This window comes from Coregonus clupeaformis, chromosome 35 (assembly GCF_020615455.1).
Source record: "Coregonus clupeaformis isolate EN_2021a chromosome 35, ASM2061545v1, whole genome shotgun sequence".
Classification (NCBI taxonomy): Eukaryota; Metazoa; Chordata; class Actinopteri; order Salmoniformes; family Salmonidae; genus Coregonus; species Coregonus clupeaformis.
Genome location: NC_059226.1, coordinates 5,008,355 through 5,035,069, shown reverse-complemented (window position 1 = coordinate 5,035,069; position 26,715 = coordinate 5,008,355). Strand labels below are relative to the sequence as shown.

At 47.0% G+C, this 26,715-nt stretch overlaps 1 protein-coding gene across 2 annotated transcripts in view; it reads right to left on the bottom strand.

Annotated features, from left to right (window-relative positions):
* The window catches only part of LOC121551114 (collagen alpha-1(XXVI) chain), a 64,130-nt gene that overhangs the window by 12,795 nt on the left and 24,620 nt on the right, over positions 1-26,715 (bottom strand). For both annotated transcript variants that reach the window (XM_041863663.1, XM_041863664.1), the window contains exons 4-6: positions 1,204-1,265; positions 799-925; positions 527-634 (exon numbers count right to left, since the gene is read on the bottom strand). In XM_041863663.1, the coding sequence (XP_041719597.1) occupies positions 527-634; positions 799-925; positions 1,204-1,265 (297 nt within the window). The remainder of the gene's footprint in view (positions 1-526; positions 635-798; positions 926-1,203; positions 1,266-26,715) is intronic.

Sequence of the window (26,715 nt, the reverse complement as noted above, 5' to 3'; positions counted from 1 at the left end):
CAATATCCTTGCCTGTGAAGCCCTTTTTGTGCAAAGCAATGATGACGGCACGTGTTTCCTTGCAGGTAACCATGGTTAACAGAGGAAGAACAATGATTTCAAGGACCACCTTCCTTTTAAAGCTTCCAGTCTGTTATTCTAACTCAATCAGCATGACAGAGTGATCTCCAGCCTTGTCCTCGTCAACACTCTCACCTGTGTTAACGAGAGAATCACTGACATGATGGCAGCTGGTCCTTTTGTGGCTGGGCTGAAATGCAGTGAAAATGTTTTTTGGGGATTAAGTTCATTTTCATGGCAAACAGGGACTTTGCAATTAATTGCAATTCATCTGATCACTCTTCATGACATTCTGGAGTATATGCAAATTGCCACCATCAAAACTGAGGCAGCAGACCTTGTGAAAATTAGTATTTGTGTCATTCTCAAAACTTTTGACCACGACTGTATGTGCAAGTGCCAAACTGCTTTGTACCTTAAGTGGTAGTGTATGGGTGAGATACAGATGTGGGGGTAAGACTTATACCTCTGGGTCCTATGGGTCCAGGTTTCCCTGCGAGGCCTGTCTCTCCAGTGCGTCCAGGGGGTCCTGCCACACCTTGGGGTCCAACTGGTCCTGGGGGGCCTCTGGCTCCTTGGAAAACAGACTAGTTAACTCAGTCAGAATCCCACCTGATTCAGACACTTTTCTTTGATAACACAACAGAATCAAACAGCTGCCATGTAAAACTATGGAGGAAGAAAAGTGAATAGTTAACTATCTGAGGTTCAATGAGGTCCTGCTGTAAAGTCCCTCACCTGGTAGGCCAATGGCGGTGGGAGTGATGGGGGTGGGCTTGGGTGCTCCCACCTCGTTATCTGAAGACCCATCTGGGGAGTATCTGAATGGGAGAGGGGGTGGTCCTGCCTCCACCAGTAACACAATCTGACACAAAACAAAGGAAGATTAGTGTGTTTAGATATGAGATATGAGGCATTTGTGAGGCCTCTTTAATAGGTTAATGTAGGCCCCGTGTAGCTCAGTTGGTAGAGCATGGCGCTTGCAATGCCAGGGTTGTGAGTTCGATTCCCACGGGGGGCCAGTATGAAAATGTATGCACTCACTAACTGTAAGTCGCTCTGAATAAGAGTGTCTGCTAAATGACTAAAATGTAAATGTATCCAGTACTGTTTAAATAACATGTTCGGTTGCTGCAAGCTTACCTTGGACTCAAGGATACTCAGTCTATCATTCATATCAGTATAGCCAGTGCAGTTCATACATTCTAGGGAGAGAGAATTAAAGAAAGAGAGAGGGAGGGAGGGAGGGGGGAGAGAGGTAACAGTTAGTAATACAGTGTAGCATGTTGCTTTAAATGAGAGATACTAGATTATCTCTTAAATTAGCAGAAACAGATGAGACTCATACCTTTGTCCTTTCAATACATCCATACCAATTCACAGTGCATCGGTGTGCATTTGCAATAATGCAATTCCAATATTAGAGGACATCAGAAAAGGCAGGCTTGGTTTGGCATAAGAAGATACACATTTTCTAGCCAGACTAGCGTAAAAGATAAAAACAAACACACACTGTGTTGGGCCAGACTGTGTTGTTGTAAGAGACAGAGAGAGCGGGTTAATGTAGTGGCTGAGCCAGTCAAAGCAGCAGCACAGTGCCAAGGTGACACAGGATGGAGACAGCAACCTCCCTGTGCTTAGATGACATATAGGCTGAAGAGAGGGAGAGAAAGTAGTGAGAGAGAGGTGAGAGATGGAGAAAATGGCGGAGAGCAAAAGAGAGAGAGAGAGTAAGAGTGAAAGAGAGAGATGTGAAGCTTGCCTGGCAGCCTCCCTGACCATCTATCTTCTCTCTTTGCCAGTGAAAAAAACCTTCTCTCCTCCTTTGCCAATTCTACCAACGCTCCAGTGCCCGACAGAGACACCCGCCACTGTCCACCACTTCTAACAGGACAGCCTTACCGCTGCCTCCTGCCCGGTGCCAATCTCTCTGCCAACATGCCATAGCAACATCACACTATGAAGGGCAGAGAGGGGCCAGTGCCAGGCTGTCATGTCCTAAAATGCCCTTTATACTGACTTGAATGGACTCCATTTCCATAGCATTTCACACAAATTCTCAAAGCACTTTATGTTCCCAAACCTTTGGGGGTTGAGAAACATTGTAGCTTTTTGAGTTCCCTTGTGACACACCAAGTACACAAACAAAATGGGTTCTAGACAGCACCATGTGCATGTGGTTATTAATAAGTGGAAACAACATTCATGGCCTAAAAGTAATGTTTTCTCCTCCAGTTTTCTGAGTAATGAATGTGACATCAGCGTGAAGGTGTTTGTTGACAAGTGGAACGCTGGTCTAATTCATCAGCTTGTTCTCAGCTCATTAGGTAAGTGTGGTGTGTGCTGGGAATCATGGAACATTGCAAGACCTGAGGTGGGATGCCAAGAGACAGATCAGAGAGACCCTAAAACACATTTGTTACACTGTTATAAAATGTGTTTACAGTGTTCTTTTCAAATCAAATTGTAAGTTTTACAAATCCGATTGTATGAGCTAATTTTTTAGGAGGGTTAGTCGCTGCCATGTACACAAAACACAGCAGTTCATGAAGGTCATTCTAAGCATAGGCCTGACGTGCTTTGCCTTGATCAACCCCTAGGATATAGTCAATTTTCAATCTTCTCTCTCACTGGCTATCTTTCCAATCTCGTAAGAAATATAATTCCCACATACAGTGGGGAGAACAAGTATTTGATACACTGCCGATTTTGCAGGTTTTCCTACTTACAAAGCATGTAGAGGTCTGTAATTTTTATCATAGGTACACTTCAACTGTAATTAATTTGCATTTTATTGCATGACATAAGTATTTGATCACCTACCAACCAGTAAGAATTCCGGCTCTCACAGACCTGTTAGTTTTTCTTTAAGAAGCCCTCCTGTTCTCCACTCATTACCTGTATTAACTGCACCTGTTTGAACTCGTTACCTGTATAAAAGACACCTGTCCACACACTCAATCAAACAGACTCCAACCTCTCCACAATGGCCAAGACCAGAGAGCTGTGTAAGGACATCAGGGATACAATTGTAGACCTGCACAAGGCTGGGATGGACTACAGGACAATAGGCAAGCAGCTTGGTGAGAAGGCAACAACTGTTGGTGCAATTATTAGAAAATGGAAGAAGTTCAAGATGACGGTCAATCACCCTCGGTCTGGGGCTCCATGCAAGATCTCACCTCGTGGGACATCAATGATCATGAGAAAGGTGAGGGATCAGCCCAGAATTACATGGCAGGACCTGGTCAATGACCTGAAGAGAGCTGGGACCACAGTCTCAAAGAAAACCATTAGTAACACACTACGCCGTCATGGATTAAAATCCTGCAGCGCACGCAAGGTCCCCCCTGCTCAAGCCAGCGCATGTCCAGGCCCGTCTGAAGTTTGCCAATGACCATCTGGATGATCCAGAGGAGGAATGGGAAAAGGTCATGTGGTCTGATGAGACAAAAATAGAGCTTTTTGGTCTAAACTCCACTCGCCGTGTTTGGAGGAAGAAGAAGGATGAGTACAACCCCAAGAACACCATCCCAACCGTGAAGCATGGAGGTGGAAACATCATTCTTTGGGGATGCTTTTCTGCAAAGGGGACAGGACGACTGCACCGTATTGAGGGAAGGATGGATGGGTCCATGTATCGCGAGATCTTGGCCAACAACCTCCTTCCCTCAGTAAGAGCATTGAAGATGGGTCGTGGCTGGGTCTTCCAGCATGACAACGACCCGAAACACACAGCCAGGGCAACTAAGGAGTGGCTCCGTAAGAAGCATCTCAAGGTCCTGGAGTGGCCTAGCCAGTCTCCAGACCTGAACCAATAGAAAATCTTTGGAGGGAGCTGAAAGTCCGTATTGCCCAGCGACAGCCCCGAAACCTGAAGGATCTGGAGAAGGTCTGTATGGAGGAGTGGGCCAAAATCCCTGCTGCAGTGTGTGCAAACCTGGTCAAGACCTACAGGAAACGTATGATCTCTGTAATTGCAAACAAAGGTTTCTGTACCAAATATTAAGTTCTGCTTTTCTGATGTATCAAATACTTATGTCATGCAATAAAATGCAAATGAATTACTTAAAAATCATACAATGTGATTTTCTGTATTTTTGTTTTAGATTCCGTCTCTCACAGTTGAAGTGTACCTATGATAAAAATTACAGACCTCTACATGCTTTGAAAGTAGGAAAACCTGCAAAATCGGAAGTGTATCAAATACTTGTTCTCCCCACTGTATATACAGTAGGTATCATACAGTATCAGTAGATTAACTAAGAGTGGTTGTACTATGTTCCATTCCATTACAAATCCCAGGCCACAGAATACGCATGACAAGAAGACAAGAAGAGAATGGAGGGTGATGATGATTATCCATTGTCTCCACTGTCAATCAAGACAAACTGCACTGGGGTCTTTCGTCTGATGAGATACCAACATAAAGAGGTTGATTCTAGAGATTCAGGCCATCTGCACAGCATGTGTTAGCAGTGTGTGTGTGTGTGTGTGTGTGTGTGTGTGTGTGTGTGTGTGTGTGTGGTGGAGTTCTGTGGTGGCCTTGGTAGGTTCCCCCAGCAGCCAGTGATCTTGAACAGTAACATTTTCTAATTCACGCACTCAAGCTGCCTGTTGTGTTGATGCACAATCAGGCACTGAAAGCACATTTGCAGCTTTCCTCCCACACACATTCATATTGCTATATAATGACTGCCAGGAGGCCAGTACAGACAGAATGATGATGTTTCTCCTGGCATAGGTACTGCAATAACATAAGACAACCTTTTATGGTTACAAAAATGTGCTGTGGGTTTTTGTGGCTTTGTCATGACTGTGGAAGGGCATCAAGGTCTGCAGCAGCTGGATACAGAATGGAACCCATGCAGTGAAGGGGAGTGATAAGGTAAAGTTGAGTCCATAACTTTGAAAGTATCTCGCTGCATATCTACTGAAAACTCAAGGATCATCATCAAAAATAGCTCAAAATCTATTCCAAAGTTACTGTATTCATTTTCAACGGGTGACCCATAAAACATTGTTGACTCAGTGTGAATTGAAAACGTGCTGCCGGGAAATATTAAATTCACGCGGCTCTCCGGATGACTGAAGGACAAGTAGTCCCAGCCGCTAGCTGAATTACAGCCTGGTGTAAAACCTGTAGCATAATAAATACAGGCCTGGATGACGCTACACATAGCAGGGACATGATGCTGCTGCCTTGTGATGACAAGAGGCGGCCATTTTGGCGAACACCACCATTAACACTTGGCATGAGAGGCACATCTGTAAGCCTGTGACTCTGTGGTGAGCACAATGATAGCGCTGCACCACACCTCACAATGATAGCTCTGCATCACAAAACCTAGATATTCGAGTGAACTGGATTTATATATATATATATATATATATATATATATATATATATATATATATATATATATATATATATAGAGAGAGAGAGAGAGAGAGAGAGAGAGAGAGAGAGAGAGAGAGAGAGAGAGAGAGAGAGAGAAAAAATATATAAACACAACATGCAACAATTTAAAAGATTTTACTGAGTTACAGGCCCTAATCTATGGATTTCACATGACTGGGAATACTGTCACGGTCGTCGTAAATAGAGGAAGCGGACCAAGGCGCAGCGTGTCCAAGAAACATGACTTTATTAAATAACGTATCCAAAACAAAAGACGACTCAAATGAAGTCCAACAGCAACACTGACTGAAAGGAACAAAAACCCACAAAATACAAGGTGAAACCACACAGTTTAAATATGGCTCCCAATCAGAGATAACGAGCCGACAGCTGTCACTCGTTACCTCCGATTGGGAGTCACATGAATACAAACAAGGAAGACAACCACCTAGACACCCCAACCAAACAGCACACAACAAAACGAACACACCCCTATCCCCAACCTAACCCACACAACACCCAACAATACAAACACACCCTGGTTCAATAACAACGTCCCGGAACCAGAGCGTGACAGTACCCCCCTAAAGGTGCGAACCCCGGCGCACCAACATAAGGACTAGGGGAGGGTCTGGGTGGGCGTCTGTCCACGGTGGCGGCTCTGGCCCCGGTCGTGATCCCCACCCCACCACAGTCACAACCTGCTTCAGTAGCCTCCTCCCCTATGACCACCCTCCAACTAACCCCACCTGGACTAAGGGGCAACACCGGACTAAGGGGCAGCACCGGACTAAGGGGCAGCACCGGGATAAGGGGCAGCACCGGGATAAGGGCAGCACCGGGCTAGGGGGCAGCACCGGACTAAGGGGCAGCACCGGGCTAAGGGACAGTACCTGACTAAATGGCGGATCCTGGCTGGCTGGCTCTGGCGGATCCTGGCTGGCTGGCGGATCCGGGCTGGACGGCTCTGGCGGATCCTGGCTGGACGGCTCTGGCGGATCCTGGCTGGACGGCTCTGGCGGATCCTGGCTGGACGGCTCATGGCTGGCTGACGGATCTGGCTGCTCATGGCTGGCTGACGGATCTGGCTGCTCATGGCTGGCTGACGGATCTGGCTGCTCGTGGCTGGCTGACGGATCTGGCTGCTCATGGCTGGCGGACGGCTCTGGCTGATCCTGTCTGGCGGAAGGCTCTGGCTGATCCTGTCTGGCGGAAGGCTCTGGCTGATCCTGTCTGGCGGAAGGCTCTGGCTGATCCTGTCTGGCGGAAGGCTCTGGCTGATCCTGTCTGGCGGAAGGCTCTGGCTGCTCCTGTCTGGCGAAAGGCTCTAGCGGCTCCTGTCTGGCGGAAGGCTCTAGCGGCTCCGGTCTGGCGGACGGCTCTGAAGGCTCATGGCAGACGGGCGGCTTTGCAGGCTCAGTACAGACGGGCGGCTTATGCAACGCTTGGCAGACGGGCAGTTCAGGCGCCATAGGGCAGACGGGCAGTTCAGGCGCCCGTTGGGCAGACGGGCAGTTCAGGCGCCCGTTGGGCAGACGGGCAGTTCAGACGGCGTTGGGCAGACGGACAGTTCAGGCGCCGTTGGGCAGACGGGCAGTTCAGACGGCGTTGGGCAGACGGACAGTTCAGGCCCCGTTGGGCAGACGGCAGACTCTGGCCGTCTGAGGCGCACCGTAGGCCTGGTGCGTGGTGCCGGAACTGGAGGTACCGGGCTGAGGACACGCATCTCAGGGCTAGTGCGGGGAGAAGCAACAGGGCATGCTTGGCCCTGGGGGACGCACCGTAGGCCTGATGCGTGGTGCCGGAACTGGAGGTACCGGGCTGAGGACACGCATCTCAGGGCTAGTGCGGGAGAAGCAACAGGGCATGCTTGGCCTGGGGACGCACCGTAGGCCTGATGCGTGGTGCCGGAACTGGAGGTACCGGGCTGAGGACACGCATCTCAGGGCTAGTGCGGGAAGCAGGAACAGGACGCACAGGACTCGGGGAACACACAGGAGGCTTAGTGCGTGGTGTAGGCACTGGTGGTACTGGACTGGAGACAGGAGGTGGTGCCGGAAATACCGGACCGTGCAGGCGTACTGGCTCCCTTGAGCACTGAGCCTGACCAACCTTACCTGGTTGTATGCTCCCCGTCGCCTGACCAGTACAGGGAGGTGGAATAACCCGCACCCGGGCTATGTAGGCGAACCGGGGACACCATGCGTAAGGCTGGTGCCATGTAAGCCGGCCCGAGGAGACGCACTGGTGACCGGATGCGTGGGGCCGGCCTCATGACATCTGGCTCAATGCTCAGTCTAGCCCGGCCGATACGTGGAGCCGGAATGTACCGAACCGGGCTATGCCTGCGTACAGGAGACACCATGCGCTCTACTGCGTAACACGGTGTCTGCCCGTACTCTCGCTCTCCACGGTCAGTCCAGGGAGTAGGCGCAGGTCTCCTACCTGACTTCGCCACACTCCCTTCTAGCCCCCCCCCAAGAAATTTTTGGGTAATACTCTCGGGCTTCCAGCCTTGCCTCCGTGCTGCCTCCTCATATCGCCGCCTCTCGGCTTTAGCTGCCTCCCGCTCTTCACGAGGACGGCGATATTCTCCCGGTTGATCCCAAGGCCCCTCACCATCCAGAATCTCCTCCCATGTCCATGAATCCTTTATGGGAGTCCATAAATCCTGTGTAGGTAGGTCCTGTTGCCGCTTGACACGCTGCTTGGTCTTTTGTGGTGGGTTTTTCTGTCACGGTCGTCGTAAATAGAGGAAGCGGACCAAGGCGCAGCGTGTCCAAGAAACATGACTTTATTAAATAACGTATCCAAAACAAAAGACGACTCAAATGAAGTCCAACAGCAACACTGACTGAAAGGAACAAAAACCCACAAAATACAAGGTGAAACCACACAGTTTAAATATGGCTCCCAATCAGAGATAACGAGCCGACAGCTGTCACTCGTTACCTCCGATTGGGAGTCACATGAATACAAACAAGGAAGACAACCACCTAGACACCCCAACCAAACAGCACACAACAAAACGAACACACCCTATCCCCAACCTAACCCACACAACACCCAACAATACAAACACACCCTGGTTCAATAACAACGTCCCGGAACCAGAGCGTGACAAATACAGACATGCATCTGTTGGTCACAGATTTCTCTTTGCTTATTTGAGCTGTTCTTGCCATAATATGGACTTGGTCTTTTAACAAATAGGGCTGTCTTCTGTATACCACCGCTACCTTGTCACAACACAACTGATTGGCTCAAACGCATTAAGAAGGAAAGAAATTCCACAAATTAACTTTTAACAAGGCACACCTGTTAATTGAAATGCATTCCATGTGACTACCTCATGAAGCTGGTTGAGAGAATGCCAAGAGTGTGCAAAGCTGTCATTAAGGCAAAGGGTGGCTAATTTGAAGAATCTAAAATCTAAAATATATTTTGATTTGTTTAACACTTTTATGGTTACTACATGATTCTATATGTGTTATTTCATAGTTTTGATGTCTTCACTATTATTCTACAAAATAGTAAAAAAATAAAGAAAAACCCTTGAATGAGTAGGTACTGTATATAGACATACAGTGTCTTCGGAAAGTATTCAGAACCCTTGACTTTTTCCAAATTATGTTACGTTACAGCCTTATTCTAAAATTGATTAAATATATTTTTTCCTCATCAATCTACACACAATACCCCATAATGACAAAGCGAAAACAGGTTTTTAGCCATTTTAGCAAATGTATTAGAAATACAAAACAGAAATACCTTATTTACATAAGTATTCAGACCTTTGCTACGAGATTCGAAATTGAGCTCAGGTGCATCCTGTTTCCATTGATCATCCTTGAGATGTTTCTACAACTTGATTGGAGTCCACCTGAGGTAAATTCAATTAATTGGACATGATTTGGAAAAGCACACACCTGTCTATATAAGGTCCCACAGTTGACAATGTACTGTATGTATGTCAGAGCAAAAACCAAGCCATGAGGTCAAAGAGCTCAGAGACAGGATTGTGTCGAGGTACAGATCTGAGGCCTCCATCATTCTTAAATGGAAGAAGTTTGGAACCACCACTACTCTTCTTAGAGCTGGCCGCCCGGCCAAACTAAGCAATCGGGGGAGAAGGGCCTTGGTCAGGGAGGTGACCAAGAACCCGATGGTCACTCTGACAGAGCTCCAGAGTTCCATCTCTGCAGCACTCCACCTATCAGGCCTTTATGGTAGAGTTGCCAGACGGGAGCCACTCCTCAGTAAAAGGCACATGACAACCTGCTTGGAGTTTGCCAAAAGGCACCTAAAGGACTCTCAGACCATGACAAACAAGATTCTCTGGTCTGATGAAACCAAGATTGAACTCTTTGGCCTGAATGCCAAGCGTCATGTCTGGAGGAAACCTGTCACCATCCCTGCGGTGAAGCATGGTGGTGGCAGCATCATGCTGTGGGGATGTTTTTCAGCGGCAGGGACTGGGAGACTAGTCAGGATTGAGGGAAAGATGAACGGAACAAAGTACAGAGAGATCCTTGATGAAAACCTGCTCCAGAGTGCTCAGAACCTCAGACTGGGGGCCCAGCCAGAGCCCGGACTTGAGTGGCCCAGCCAGAGCCCAGACTTGAACCCGATCAAACATCTCTGGAAAGACTTGAAAATAGCTGTGCAGAGAAACTCCCCAAATACAGGTGTGCCAAGCTTGTAGCGTCATACCCAAGAAGACTCGAGACTGTAGTCGCTGCCAAAGGTGCTTCAACAAAGTACTGAGTAAAGGGTCTGAATACTTATGTAAATGTGTTATTTCCGGGGGGTTTTTCTTCTTCTTTTTTTGCAAAATAAAAATGTAAAACCTGTTTTTGCTTTGTGATAATGGGGTAATGTGTGTAGATTGATGAGGGAAAAATCCATTTTAGAATAAGGCTGTAATGTAACAAAATGTAGAAAAGGTCAAGGGGTCTGAATACTTTCCGAATGCACTGTATATATATATATGAAGCATAAGACTTTCTTAACAGATGCTCCTCTAGGATGGCTGCTATAGGATGCTCAGGTAATCATTTATCTCGCCAATGTGAGAGTCTAATGGCACGCCAAAGTTAAAACCATGGCATTATCCTCAGATTATCCTCTGAAGTCTATTACATATCTTACATGCTTCATCAGAAACCAAAGCTCCTTGGGCAGTTCTATAGCTCGACAAGATAATCCATCCACCTGACGGGTGTGGCATATCAATAAGCTGATTAAACAGCATGATCATTACACAGGTGCACCTTGTGCTGGGGACAATAAAATGCCACTCTAAAATGTACAGTTTTGTCACACAACATAATGCCACAGATGTCTTAAGTTTTGAGGGAGTGTGCAATTGGCATGCTGACTGTATTAAGGCCAGAGAATTTAATGATAATTTCTCTACGATAAGCCGCCTCCAACGTCGTTTTGACCTGATTGCAGTTCGGCGTCGTAACCGACTTCGATGGGAAAATGCTCACTTTTGATGGCCACTGGCACTCTGGAGAAGTGTGCTCTTCATGGATGAATCCCGGTTTCAACTGTAGATGCAGATGGCAGATGTTTATGGCGTCGTGTGGGCAAGAGGTTTGCTGATGTCAACGTTGTGAACAGAGTGCCCCATGGTGGCGGTGTGGTTATGGTATGGGCAGGCATAAGCTACGGACAGTGAACACAATTGCATTTTATCGATGGCAATTTGAATGCACAGAGATACCGTGACGAGATCCTGAGGCCCATTGTTGTGCTATTCATCCGCTGCCATCACCATGTTTCAGCATGATAATGCACAGCCCCATGTCAAAAGGATCTGTACACAATTCCTGGAAGCTGAAAATGTCCCAGTTCTTCCATGGCCTGGATACTCACCAGACATGTCACCCATTGAACATGTTTGGGATGCTCTGGATCGACGTGTACGACAGCGTGTTCCAGTTCCCGCCAATATCCAGAAACTTCACACAGCCATTGAAGAGGAGTGGGGCAACATTCTACAGGCCACAATCAACAGCCTGATCAACTCTATGCGAAGGAGATGTTTCGCACTGCATGAGGCAAATGGTGGTCACACCTGATACTGACTGGTTTTCTGATCAACGCCCCTACTTTTTTTTAAAGGTATCTATGTCCAACAGATGCATATCTGTATTCCCAGTCATGTGAAATCCATAGATTAGGGCCTAATTAATTTATTTCAATTGACTGAATTCCTTAAATGAACTTTAACTCAGTAAAATTGTTGAAATTGTTGCATATTGCATTTATATTTTTGTTCAGTGTATTTGCCAATGCCTCAGCCATAGTAATAACAGGCAATACCTGCTTTGTTCCGTTCAGAATAACTAGAAGGAGCAGTCAAGAGGATCCCATCTCACCGCTGCTATTTTTACTGTCTATGGAACCCCTGGCCCAGGCAATTCGACAATCAAAAGAAATTACACCAATACCTCTCAATTCTACGGATCACGTCATTTCATCATACGCTGTCGAGATCTTACTTCATCTAGACAATGTATCTCATTCCCTCCCAAACGCTTTGAAGATCATAGACAAATTCAGCTCCATCTCAAGTTATAAAATAAATCTAACCAAATCTGCACTACTGCCTCTCAAGACTCCGATGGAGCACTCTATCTCTACTTATGGAATCCCAATCGTTTCCTATTTTAAATATTTGGGAATAGATAGATTTCCTTCCTTAGATAAAACAATTGCCAGAAACACTCAAATCAATTCAATCTGACCTCAGTAGATGGACTAACATCCCAGTTGCTTTAACCGGCAGCATAGCTATTGTCAAAATGAATATATTGCCAAGGCTGAATTTTGATAGTTCAATGCTTCCCTTGTCTACCCCTTCTGGTTATTGAGATAAAATCCATATTGCAGTTTAAAAATGAGAACGACATAGGAGGACTATCCATACCAAACTTTAAATTGTATTTCCAGGCACTAGCATTTCGTCCCATCCTAAATTGGTTTAGACATGATTCTTCTGCTCCCTGGCTGAGTATAGAGAGAAATATGGTATCTCCTATTATACTGGAAGAGGTGGTCTTCTATGCTTTGGTCCTATTATTGCTCACACAATCTCTATTTGGTGCAAAATGTAAAAACAATGTAACTGGGAATCAATACGCAGGTAGCTTAGTGGGTAAGAGCGTTGTGCCAGTAACCGAAAGGTTGCTGGTTCTAATCCCCGAGCCGACTAGGTGAAAAATCTGTCGATGTGCCCTTAAGCAAGGCACTTAACCCTAATTGCTCCTGTAAGTCGCTCTGGATAAGAGCGTCTGCTAAATGACGTAAATGTAAATACGGAATGCCCATACTCCAATATTTCACAATAACGCCTTGCGATCTGGAGGGTGTCCTTTTGCATCCCCTCAATGGTCCAAATATGGAATCCGTACCCTTGCCGATATCATGGACAGAAATGGTTTGAGAACATTCCAAGATTTGAAAGACACACACACATTACCAGGCAACTCCTTTTTTCTATATTTACAACTTAGGTCAGCTATGCTGGCCTATGGAGTCCCTTGGGAAACACAACTACTGAACCATAAATAAATTATCTGGGCTCCCAAAAGGACTCATCTGATGTGGGAGTGCCCTGTAGTTAAATGCTTCTGGGACAAAGTTACAAAATTCGAAGTGCATGAATGTAAATATTCAATGCTTTCCATCTACTACGTCACTTAACGATGATAGCTCCTTGAATCTCTCAATAAATCAGAGACAATTACTGCTGGCAGGCAGCACTGTCGCAAAAAATATGTTGGCTCTGGACAAATACACTTGACTCTTGAATGAATAATCTCAGCTAAAGCCCAAAATCTATAAAGCCCAAACATACAAATAAAATATACAGTATACAGCGGTGGTGGTATGGGGGAGGATAGAGATGTGGAGGGTGGGGGAGGGGTGTCGAGGGTAATTGAGAAGCAACCTTAGTTGCTAGGGTGGTGGGAAGGGGTGGAAAACATGGTTTCCGGGTGGGGGGGCAGGAGGTAGATGGTTGGATGGAGACATGTTGGATGGGTGGGGGAATGGGGTGGGAGGTTGGGGGTGGAGGCTCACTTATTTTTGTTGATTTTGTCCTTTACATACTAAATGTATTGTTACTTCTTGTGGTATGATCATGGTGATCAATACTTTGTATTTGTGTACTTAAAAAAAGTTTTATTTTGAGTGGCAGCCCACAGGTGGATGCGAGCGAACTATGAAATTACATGAATTTGTGCATTGTGCCTGTAGCCCCCCCCCCCTCCACACACACCAGAAAATGACAAAATTAATAGAGATTTGGTCACACAAAAAAAAGAAAAGTGACAAAAAAGGAGACAGGACAGGAGATGCAGTTTCAGCACTAACAAAAGTAGACATTTTGGGCCGGGAGAGTGAAAGATAGATGAGCCGCTGAAGTAACAGCCAGACTGTGGCCTGTCTAACTTCATAAAGACCTGTTTTCACTTCCCCCTGAGGAGAAACTCTCAGCCACATCTTGACCTGAACCACAGAGCCTCCTCCTCCTCCTCCTGCTGCCTCACAGAGGTCAAGGGTGGGAAGAAGTGAAGAAACTGGCTCCTCAGAACAGGAACAAACTTGAAGAGTTATAGGCTGTAATTGCTGCCTCATTTGGCATCATGTTAAGCAGATCACACCCAGCAGGATGAAGCCTAGATAGCTAGCCTATATGCTAGTATTTTGTCAGTTCGCTCAAGGCTATCATTGCCATCAATGCATGATTACACAAAAATGATGCCTGCACATTTCAAGTTAGGATTTGGCCCAGTGTGCATTGTTACAATGGGGGGGTGACTGTACAATATGACTTCAAATTTAGGATTTTCCAAAAATGTATATTCCTACATCTATAAGAGGAAGATACCGATCATAAACAGCCTTGTAGACAGATAACTTACACTCTAAAAATTAGGGGTTCAACAAGGGTTCTTCTAAGATCCTCAAAGTTATTCGAAGAACTTTAAGGTTCTTGGCACTGAAAATTGCCCCCAAAAGGTTATTCCAAGAACCCCATAGGAGGTGGGGTTCATCGAGGAACCTCATTAGTTGCCCAACTGAAATATTTGGATTTGAATTTGAAAGGACAGCAGGTGCAGGCACTTAACGGAAACATTTAAAGATCTCAATTTAAGGTAAGGTTTGTCCCTTGTACGATCTAAATTGATATTGTTTTATGATGATACCATCTATCTTTTCATATTTGTGCAAATATTTCTAAAACAGAAAATTGATATAATTCAATGGATATCAATCAACAAAGAGGTAAGCATATGTATGCTATAAGAATATGTTGAAGGCTAGCTGTATTGGGTACAGATGACTGAACTGCTCACTTTTGTGTCTGTGTCTGCAAGTTTACAGATGAGGAGGCATACAAAGGTATGTCAATTGGTATTGGTATGTTATGCAGATCACATGTACCATCCTCCTCCCTTACCTTAATGAAAATCCTATAGGCCTCTACATTATGGACAAGGTATGTTTATGAAAACCATTATCAAAATAGTTTTCTTCATTCGCATTTACCACAAAAACCAAGGTATGAATACTGTCGTGTGCATGTTTTGTATGCGTGTGTATACGTGTGCGCAATTTTTTAGATTCACAGACCCTCCCTACACCCCTGTAGCTCAGTTGGTAGAGCATGGCGCTTGCAACGCCAGGGTTGTGGGTTCGTTTCCCACGGGGGGCCAGTATGAAAATGTATGCACTCACTAACTGTAAGTCGCTCTGGATAAGAGCGTCTGCTAAATGACTAAAATGTAAAATGTAAATGTAAAATGTAAAACCTCTGATGAATATAACAGGAAACCTGTTCGATCACCATGCACTGCAAAATCATTCTGGCTATGAATACGGAGAACATTAACATCAGCATGCCAGAAGATATACCCATTGGACTTGGGGCTCTGCTGGGGGTTTACCTTATATTTTGATTTTTTTATTCTGCTTTGCCACTAAAATCCTAATAAACACTGACAACTAAAATCTTGTGTTTTATTGTTAAGCGTATTACTACTACTAATAGGGGAGGGGGGAGTAGTTCAAAAATTAACCCCAAAAGGTTCTTCAAAAGGTTATTTGATGACCCATTAAAAGGGGTTCTTTGAAGAACCCTTTTAAAGAGTTATTCTAAGAACTTGTAGGGGTTACCCCAAAGTTTCAATTTGAAGAACCCCTAAAGGATCCTCCAGGAACCTTTACTTTTTAGAGTGTATCTTCCACACCTGCTAGTATTTTTCATCTCATGCGGTGTAGCTATTAGGGTTGATCCATCTTGTCTTTTAAAGCCATTATGATACATAGTTCTGTGATGGATTTACCTCTTGCTGTATTTTTTTTGTCTTACTTTGTTACAGATACTGTACAGTGTATAGTCAATGTCTCTTCCTGTCTTCGTCTTCCACAGTAAGAGATATTAATTTATGAACTGTTGACCTTGATGGCGCTTGTCTCTGCTCCATGGATCTGAGGCTCAGGTAAGTCTATAAGGGTCAAATTTCAAAAGATGAAGTGCGCCCAGAGTCCGACATCCTGGCACAGACTGCTGTCTGGTCTAAACCCAGGCGTGCTTTTCCTGCGGTGTAGTGTACCACTGGGTAAAGGTCTACCTTCAGACCACTGGACAGGGGAGAGGAGGTGGAAAATACAGATGTTCTCTTCAGTCAGCAGTAAAAGAGAGCGAGAGAGGCACCCCCTGAAGACAATGAAGTATGCAGACCCAGAGAGGGGAATACTTTTTCCAGATGGAGAGCTGGGGTGGAGGACCCATTGGACATTTTTGGCGAGAGGCAGTAAGCAGATGATAAGGACAGTTGAGGTTTTGAAATGTACACACCATACGCATGCACGCATCGCACATATGACCAAACACACACACCGACTTGAATAGAGGAACAGATGAGCATCTTCACGGTGAAAAGTACATTGCAATAAACTACACTCAAAACAGATACACATAAACAACCTCACCACACTCACGGAACACACCCATCGACACATAGTTGTGGAGGAAGATGTTTCTGGAAATGTTGCTTTGCAGCTCAGGGCAAAAAAACACCAGTCTCCCTCATCGACAGCGCTGGGTTAATAATAGCACATCTCCCAGACAAAACAAATGGGTCTACAACCTCTTCCTATGCCTATTTTACAGTATGTACAGTATGTAAAGCACAATATTTATACTGCATGAGTCCAGCTGCAAGCTAATCCTGATCCAGACCATTGTATGCCCCCCCCCCCCCAGGTCTCCCTGGGGCAGATTTGACAGACCACTCTCTGAGGTGGTCTATTGCAGTCTGACTGTACCCATAAACAAAAGAGACTTGATCCCACAAACACAGCTCACAACAAAGCACAAGCCACTACTTAGTGGTAAAATTGGCATGAAAGACCAAATGGGGGACATTCCCTCTTCTCGTTCCCTATGCGATGTATAGCCCCAATCCAACTAACTCAAGCCACAACAACAAGTTGAATTCCAAACAATCACTCACAAACGTGTAGATCCTGTGTCTGTCTTAAAACCAACAAAACCTACATTGTTAGTGATTCCATTGACATTAACTGTTCTAACAAAGTTTTCTTGTATCAATGGCTGTTGTGCATCACCCAGGTGGGTGCTACATATTGGCTGAAGGATGAGATGGTGTCACACCCTGGCTCTGGGACTTTATATGTTGAGCCAGGGTGTGTTCATTCTATGTGTTAGATTTCTATGTTGGCTAGAGTGACTCCCAATCAGAGGCAACGAGTGTCAGCTGTCGTTGGTTGTCTCTGATTGGGAGCCATATTTATACTGTCTATTTTCCCTTTGTGTTTGTGGGTTCTTGTTCCGTGTTGGTCATTGTTACCGTGGACTTCACGAGTCGTTTTCTTGTTTTGTTTATTGTTGTTTCTATTATCACTAAAGATAATAAAGTTAACCATGTTCGGGGAAGAGAGACCCCCAGAATTTTTTTAGGGGGGGGCTCACGACGTCGGGGCAGCAGGAGGCCGCGATAGAGCGGTCCAGCGGGTTGGCAGAGGAGGCCGACAGGTTACGGGGGCCACTGGTCGAAGAGGGGATGGAAGGTGTAGAGGCACGGCGAGAGGTACTGGGGTGTGTTACCAGTCCGGTCCGGCCCATTCCAGATCCCGGTGTAGGGCCAGTGGTGTGTGTCCCCAGTACGGTCCGGTCTGTTCCTGCTCCCCGCACCAAGTCAGTGGTGCGCTTCGTCAGCCCGGCTCGGCCCGTTCCTGCTCTCCGCACCAAGTCAGTGGTGCGCTTCGTCAGCCCGGCTCGGCCCGTTCCTGCTCCCCGCACCAAGTCAGTGGTGCGCTTCGTCAGCCCGGCTCGGCCCGTTCCTGCTCCCCGCACCAAGTCAGTGGTGCGCGTCGTCAGCCCGGCTCGGCCCGTTCCTGCTCCCCGCACCAAGTCAGTGGTGCGCTCGTCAGCCCGGCTCGGCCCGTTCCTGCTCCCCGCACCAAGTCAGTGGTGCGTTTCGTCAGCCCGGTTCGGCTCACTCCTGCTCCTCACACCAAGCCAGTGGTGTGCGTTGTCAGTCCAGCACGGCCCGTGCCTGTTCTCCACACCAAGCCAGTGGTGGGCGTCGTCAGTCCGGCACGGCCCGTGCCTGTTCCACTGGTGCCTGGTTCGGCACTGGTCAGATGTTTTACGCCGGAGCTAGAGCAATCCGCTCCATCAGTGTGCAGTCCAGCTCCAGCCAGCGGGGCCAGACCAGACCAGGGGTACTTTGGGGGTTGGAGAGGAGCGGGGATCAGGCCCGGAGCCGGATCCGCCGCCTAGGCGGAGTGCCCACCCGGTCCCTCCCCTGTGGTATTTGGTTGACGCGGTCGGAGTCCGCGCCTTTAGGGGGGGGTACTGTCACGCCCTGGCTCTGGGGACACTGTTATGTTGAGCCAGGGTGTGTAGATCAATGTGTTTTTGTTTCTATGGGTGCTATTTCTATGTTGGCCAGAGTGGCTCCCAATCAGAGGCAACGAGTGTCAGGTGTTGCTGGCTGTCTCTGATTGGGAGCCATATTTAAACAGTCTGTTTTTCATTTGTGTTTGTGGGATTTTGTTTCTAGTCTGTTGTGTTAGACCGTGAACTGTCACGTTTTCGTTTTGTTGTTTTGATCGTGTCTCTAATAAAGAGTATGTTTGCATGCAACGCTGCGCCTTGGTCCTCATCTCTGTTCGACGATCGTGACAGAAAAACCCACCATACAAGGACCAAGCAGCGTGTCCAGGAGCAGGCAGCCTGGACATGGGAGGAGATATTGGACGGGAAAGGATCCTGGACTTGGAAGGAGATACAGGCCGGGATGGATCGGCGTCCGTGGGAAGAGACGGTGGAGGCGCGCCGTAGAGAGGAGCAGCGGCGCCAAACGGGTCAACGTCGGACAGGCGAGAGGCAACCCCAGAACATTTTTAGGGGGGGGCACACGGCATGGACGACGGGGCTGACGGAGGCAGAAAAGGGGCGGATTCAGAAGGCCACCAGGTTACGGGGGCCACTGGTCAAAGCAGGGAAGGAAGGGGTAGAGGCACGGCGAGAGGTACTGGGGTGTGTTACCAGTCCGGTCCGGCCCGTTCCAGATCCCGAGGTAGAGCCAGTGGTGTGTGTCCCCAGTACGGTCCGGCCTGTTCCGGCCCTTCGCACCAAGTGTACGGTGCGCGTCGCCAGCCCGGTCCGGCCTGTCCCTGCTCCTCGCACCAAGCCTACGGGGTGCGTCGTCAGCCCAGTCCGGCCTGTTCCTGCTCCACGCACCAAGCCTACGGTGTGCGTCGCCAGCCCAGTCCGGCCTGTCCCTGCTCCACGCACCAAGCCTACGGGGTGCGTCGTCAGCCCAGTCCGGCCTGTTCCTGCTCCACGCACCAAGCCTACGGGTGCGTCGTCAGCCCAGTCCGGCCTGTTCCTGCTCCACGCACCAAGCCTACGGTGTGCGTCGCCAGCCCAGTCCGGCCTGTCCCTGCTCCACGCACCAAGCATACGGTGTGCGTCGCCAGCCCGGCCCGGCCTGTCCCTGCTCCACGCACCAAGTCTACGTTGCGCGTCGCCAGCCCGGCCCGGCCTGTTCCTGCCACTCGCACCAAGTATACGGTGCGCGTCGCCAGCCCGGCCCGGCCTGTTCCTGCCACTCGCACCAAGTCTACGGTGCGCGTCGCCAGCCCGGCCCGGCCTGTTCCTGCCACTCGCACTAAGCCAGGGGTGCGAGACGTCAGCCTGGTAAGGCCCGTTCCTCCTCCACGCACCAAGCCAGGGGTACGAGTCGTCAGCCTGGTAAGGCCCGTCCCTCCTCCACGCACCAAGCCAGGGGTGCGAGTCGTCAGCCTGGTAAGGCCCGTTCCTCCTCCACGCACCAAGCCAGGGGTGCGAGTCGTCAGCCTGGTAAGGCCCGTTCCTCCTCCACGCACCAGGCCAGGGGTGCGCGTCGTCAGCCTGGTAAGGCCGGTTCTTCCTCCACGCACTAAGCCCGGGGTGCGCGTCGTCAGTCCAGCACAACCCGTGCCTGGGCCACCGGTGCCTGGGAAGGTACTGGTCAACTGCTCCACTACGGAGCTGAAGCTAACCGCTCCTGCTACGTCCAGTTCAGCTCCAGCCAGCGGGGCCAGACTGGACCAGGGGCGCTATGGGGGGTTTATTGGAGGGTGGTGGTCAAGGCCGGAGCCAGAACCGCCGCCGAGGAGGTATGCCCGCCCAGCCCTCCCCTGTTTTGCTCTAGTTGAGGCGCGGTCGCAGTCCGCGCCTTTAGGGGGGGGGGTACTGTCACACCCTGGCTCTGGGACTCTATATGTTGAGCCAGGGTGTGTTCATTCTATGTGTTAGATTTCTATGTTGGCTAGAGTGACTCCCAATCAGAGGCAACGAGTGTCAGCTGTCGTTGGTTGTCTCTGATTGGGAGCCATATTTATACTGTCTATTTTCCCTTTGTGTTTGTGGGTTCTTGTACCGTGTTGGTCATTGTTACCGTGGACTTCACGAGTCGTTTTCTTGTTTTGTTTATTGTTGTTTCTATTATCACTAAAGATAATAAAGTTAACCATGTTCGTTCATCACGCTGCGCCTTGGTCTATTCCTTACGACGATCGTGACAGATGGATTACCGCCATTCAATATAAGGCACTTGGAGACCTTGTTCTTCATCTACTTTATTACTGCGTTATGCGCCACCATTTAGCATAAAGTGGTGGTATCATCTGACTGAGTCAGAGTCAGAGATGGAAACGGAGCTGGGTGGATCTGGCAGACATTAACCTGGGGAGGAGGAGACCTCCCTGCTGAGGAGCGTTTGACACATTTCTCAGCTCGAACACTCAAAACTATGTGAAATTTAAAATGCTCAATGGAATGAATGATTCCATGCCATGTGTAATTCAGACCTCCTGGTTCTGCACAGTAACAGGGGGCATATGTTCTCACTTACGGCCCTTATAAGGTTTACAACTCACGCACTATACATACATACGTACTCACACAAATCTTTAAGAGTGCTTCGTGTTTAAGAGTAAGATGGATGGACTGTTGACAAGGCTGATTGTGCTATCTGATTAAAACAGTCTAGGCGTGAGTCATGTAGCCATCTATACTTTTTTTTTATGCTCCGTAATTAAACTAGCAGTCTCTTCTGTAGGCCTATAGACATCAAAAGGGGACCATCGAGCTCTCCCAGAAGTTTGGTTGGTGGATAAAATATGTGAATTCAGATAAATAAAAAGGTGTTGTGGATCCGCACTCAAAAAGATGTTGCATAAAGCTTACTTCATTTTTTTATTATTTTCACTGCATCAGGGATTGCATACACAGACGTGTTGGCTTTGCATCAGGGATAGCATACACAGACGTTTTGGCTTTGCATCAGGGATAGCATACACAGACGTTTTGGCTTTGCATCAGGGATAGCATACACAGACGTTTTGGCTTTGCATCAGGGATAGCATACACAGACGTTTCACTGCATCAGGGATAGCATACACAGACGTTTCACTGCATCAGGGATAGCATACACAGACGTTTTGGCTTTGCATCAGGGATAGCATACACAGACGTTTGGGCTTTGCAGCCTTCTTCAGTGTGTAGGTACAAATCTTTTTCATTCAAAGACCTAGACATTTTTACGAAGTATCCCATTCCAAACAGTTGCTTATAAAGGATGTGTCAAAATGATGGCAGATTCTGGAATTACAGTATTACTTGAGTTTGAGGAATAAGGATTGATTAAACTGCTGGCTTACTTAGAGCTCTGCAATCAGCTGGCATGTGGCTGAATGCTAAATGGAGCTCCCCAGTAGAAGTGGCCAGCCCCCACCCCTCCCTCAGCGGTCAGTCAGAGTTGGGTCTGGCTGTGTCTTCTCAGTCTCCTTAGTTCTGGCAGATTTACGGGAGGTCACAGTGGGGCAAGTTTAGGCACACTTCCTGGTGGACTGTCAATTCCCCAACATACTAACTCAAGGTAACTCAAGGAGTCAAAGTGATTCGAGTAAAGAGTAGCTGTGGAAAAATGTGCTTTCAGTTTGGGAAAGCATTGCACAAAACATATCTGAACCCTAGTGGAGGATACATATGCTAAAGTAAAACTTTGTCAGGGGATACTTTTATCAAATCAAATCAAATGTTATTGGCCACATGCGCCGAATACAACAGGTGCAGACATTACAGTTAAATGCTTACTTACAGCCCTTAACCAACAGTGCATTTATTTTTTTATAAAAAATAAAAATAAAACAACAACAAAAAAGTGTTGAGAAAAAAAGAGCAGAAGTAAAATAAAATAACAGTAGGGAGGCTATATATACAGGGGGGTACCGGTGCAGAGTCAATGTGCGGGGGCACCGGCTAGTTGAGGTAGTTGAAGTAATATGTACATGTGGGTAGAGTTAAAGTGACTATGCATAAATAATTAACAGAGTAGGTGGGGGGGCAGAAACATTATGTACAGAATAAATTACAAATAACGCGGAAAAACACACATATGATAGTACAATTGGTTAGAGGGCTGTAAAACGGCAGCCATCTTCTCCGGTGCCATTATAAATTAATTAATGAATTAAGAATGACTTTTAGTAGTCATTCTTCACTCCACGTCCACTGTCCCCAGGCATGATGCTTTGATGGAAGATGGAACTTGAAGTCAAACCACAATAAGTAATTGTGTCCTGCTTGTTTTCGCATAGCTCTCCGCATCGGCATACAGCAGTTTCCTACAGTGGTGCTGCTCCTTTTATGTCTTTATCATCCAAACAAGTGTTCTCAGTGTTCTCCTGTTTCCCATGCTACAAGCCCAAGCAAATAACACCAGGGAGAGGATTTGATCGGACCGCTATCACAATGAGTCTGCATGAATTTCTCAGAAAACAGGATTGTCTGCATTGAACACTATCCTCTTCATAACTCTAAGTGGGACTAACCGTACCCCCAAACACATCAATTCCATCATCCCAGACACCCTAGACCCACTACAATTTGCATACCGCCCCAACAGATCCATAGACGACGCAATCTCAATTGCACTCCACACTGCCCTCACTTGGCTAGATAAGAGGAATACCTATGTGAGAATGCTGTTCATTGACTATAGCTCAACGTTCAACACCATAGTCCCCTCCAAGCTCGTCACCAAGCTTAGGATCCTGGGACTGAACATGGTGCTTCAGAGGGTGGTGCAGACAGCCCAGTACATCACTGGGGCCAAGCTCCCTGCCATTCAGGACCTGGCTATCCAGGCAGTGTGAAAGGAAGGCCCGGAGCATCGTTAAAGACTCCAGCCACCAAGCCATAGACTGTTCTCTCGGCTTCCGCACGGCAAGCAGTACCGGTCCATCAAGTCTGACACCAACAGGCTTCTATCAGCTTCTATCTCTAAGCCATAAGACTGGTAAATAGCTAACTAAATAGCTAACAAAATGGCTACACGGACTATCTGAGTTGACTCTTGTATTTTATACCCTACATACTGATGCACACTGACACGCCAACACACACAAACACTCACTCCATCATTTGCTCACACACACATAATATGCACATACACTTATACTGATGCACACCCACTAACATACAATCATCATATACGCTGCTGCTACTCTGTTTATCATTTATCCTGATGCCTAGTTGCCTTACCCCTATACATATCTACCTCCATCACTCCAGTATCCCTGTACATTGGAAATATAGTACTGGAACTAACTGACCCTGTATATAGTATACTTATTTACTTTCTCGTGTTCTTCTTATTTATTTATTTTATTTATTGTGTGTTTTTGTCCTACCTACTGCATTGTTGGGTTTAGATCAATTATCAGTGTACTTATGCATGTGACATAAAAAAATATGTGAAACTTGAAAGACCTCTCGTTACAGCTGGCCATGGTACAGCAGCTCTTGTTCAGCTACTGTAGCTCATCCAGGGCCCAGAGGACTCCCACAGGGTGTGCTTGTTGTCTCTCTCAGGCTCACAAGACCGGTGGTGCCATAGGGGATAGTGTGAGTCTATGTCCCACTCTGAACCTGAACCCTAACCCTTAACCTCTAGGGAAGTGAGCCGGATCCCTCTCTTACGGCCTGTGGGGCCACAGTGTGTCCACCTGTCCCATTCAGCTGTCTTCTACCATTTCCTGCTCTGCAATCCACTGGGCTCCACTGTCTATCCGTCTGTCTGTCTGGTTCTCATGTTCCTTGGTGCAATGTGTCATGCCATTCCATTTTGATTATCACTTACCAAAGCTGATATATATTGGCAGTTGGATGCACAACTGACGGAAGCTTAATGAGACAATTTATCTTTTCCAGTCTAAGGTTGGGGTTATTGCTTGCTACTATTTGATATGGGCCGGACCAGCTTGGGAACTTCCTATTCAAGAAAAATACAAACCTGGTTCTCACAATCAAACCACTGTTTGCGTGTATGAACTGTATCTCTATAGTGCGTTAATAATAGTAAACTAATGTATGTTTTTCCTTACAGTAGGTAGAGCTAGCATCTGTTTATGTTTTCCCTGCTCTTATCAATCAGTAAGTTGCAAGACGCCAGCAACATGAGTAATTCATGTGAATGGTGGAGAATGTTCTCAGATGTTAAATTAGCCATGCATGCTGTGTGATATAAAAAAAGTTATGGAAAAACAAATAATCTGCATTATAATCAGTTCACATGAGGACAAACAGAAACAGAGTTTCCAAGCAAAGGTGCAAGGTTGTGTGAGTTAACCCTGTTACATCTGGAGTGCATTAATGAACTACAAACACATATCCACTCAAACCACTTGTTACCAGACACGTCTCTACATTGTAACTCACACACAAATTTATGTGGCTGTACATGTGGCTGAACTACAGAGAAATGTATGGTTCAACATGACCCAATGCAACCTAACATGACCCAGTCTTGGGAAGTCTGTTTGCCAAAACAATTAAACACATTGACCTGAAAAACAACAATGGGGACTCAACATGTGTAGATCTGGGTTTCATGACAGAGTTATCAATCACTTCCAGTTACCATGAGGGAAAAACCCTTGTTCACCTTGAAATGTAATCATACATTTTGACTGTTTGAGCTTCCACATATACAATCATTCAATATAAGAATAGCAATAGGGCATTTCCCAAATTTGGATTATCACTTTTTCCCAAAAACATATAACACAGGTGAAATAAATTGGAAAGCCAGAGTTCACAAAGCCGTACCAGGGGTGGATGGATACCTGGCAGAGACAGGGGCACTGAGGAGCACTGGGGAGGTCCTGACACAGCCCCAGTTGAGCTCTTTAACTACAGCTCCATTACTGTTCCACATATGGACTACAAAATATCCCCGGACATTGCTCAGCCAGAGATAGGCATCAGAAAGGCCGTGTCGGAGGGCAAGGCAGGGAGGGGGGACCAAGGTGGAAGGGGAAATGAAAACCAGGCTCCAGAGTCCCCCAGCGTTGTGATTCCCCTCCAGTCTCACAATCAAAGGGGATGGAAGAGCTCATCTGGACCTTACATAAACACTGCCTGGTTCTCTCTACAACACACCCCAAGATCACTGCTGGAGAACTCCATCAAAACCCCATCAGCAACTAAAACAACAGAAAGAGTTGATGATCTGTGTATCTCAGAAGGACTACTGCTTACGGTCATTGCGGTTTAAAGTGATGATAATCTCTTGATTGGAGATTAGTTTTATGCTTTTACATTGTCAGCAGCACATAGGCTTGTCTGTGATCAGAGAGTTAAAAGGAGTTAAAGGGACAGGCACATCCCCCTCTTTGGAAGGCTGACCGCTTTTCCCATTAGAGTGTTCACAGTAGGGGAGCACATTACTAACGTATTACATTTCCATCCCATGTTTGATGTCACTGAAACACGCAGGCTGCGTCTTTACGCAGTGGGGCGGATATATTTAGTCTAACTGAAATGTTTTGAGGAGGATTTTGCCCTTAATTGGTAAAGATGGGATCTGCTGCCGTCAGATGTCCGTGTTGGTCTCCTATGGAGCTGAGGAGGAACTGGCCTGCCGGGGGCTGCTTGGGGGCTGGAGCTGACCAACTCTCCATGGAACATCCTTTCAAGCAAGCGTTTCACCAAAATATTTTCTTAGATCAACCGAACACAGAAGGTCACAAGTTCTGAGAGGCCCTTTGGCCAAAGCCATGAGCCTTGAGTACAAAAGAAGAGAGGAGAGAGGGAGTGAGTGAGAGAAGAGAAAGACGAGGAGAGGGTGGGAGCTTGATTGATTGACCATGCCAGTAGACAGCATGGGGCTCTTGGACATGACCCCAGCCAAATGCAACACATCTCACTGGGGACCTGGCTGCAGAACCAGTAGGCCCTGAAATTGGTCTGGAAGGGGGAGTGGGAGACCTATGCCTCACTGTCTTTTATGCTGACTTCTAGGGAGTTTCTGTACGTAAGGTCAAGGTACCTAAGTCACTATCGTTTGTCTGTCGAAGACTAACAATCATCACAGGCACTCACTCTCTTTCTCCTCTATCAAATGGAACCTAGATACCATCTGCATGCTGTGGCTCAAACTTTTCTTGCCCAGGAATTGTCAATAAAACCTCAGATTTATCCCTGGTCACAGTTCATGTTCCATTGTCCAAAAACCGCTTTCCAAATGGTTTTCATTAGACTATCTTTTCCGATAAAGATAAGTGAGGAGAAATCAGTGGCTCTATGACTGCACGGTCCTGTAAGTGCTCAGGAACGCCTCTTGCTTTTGGCAGGACAAGCTACAGTATGC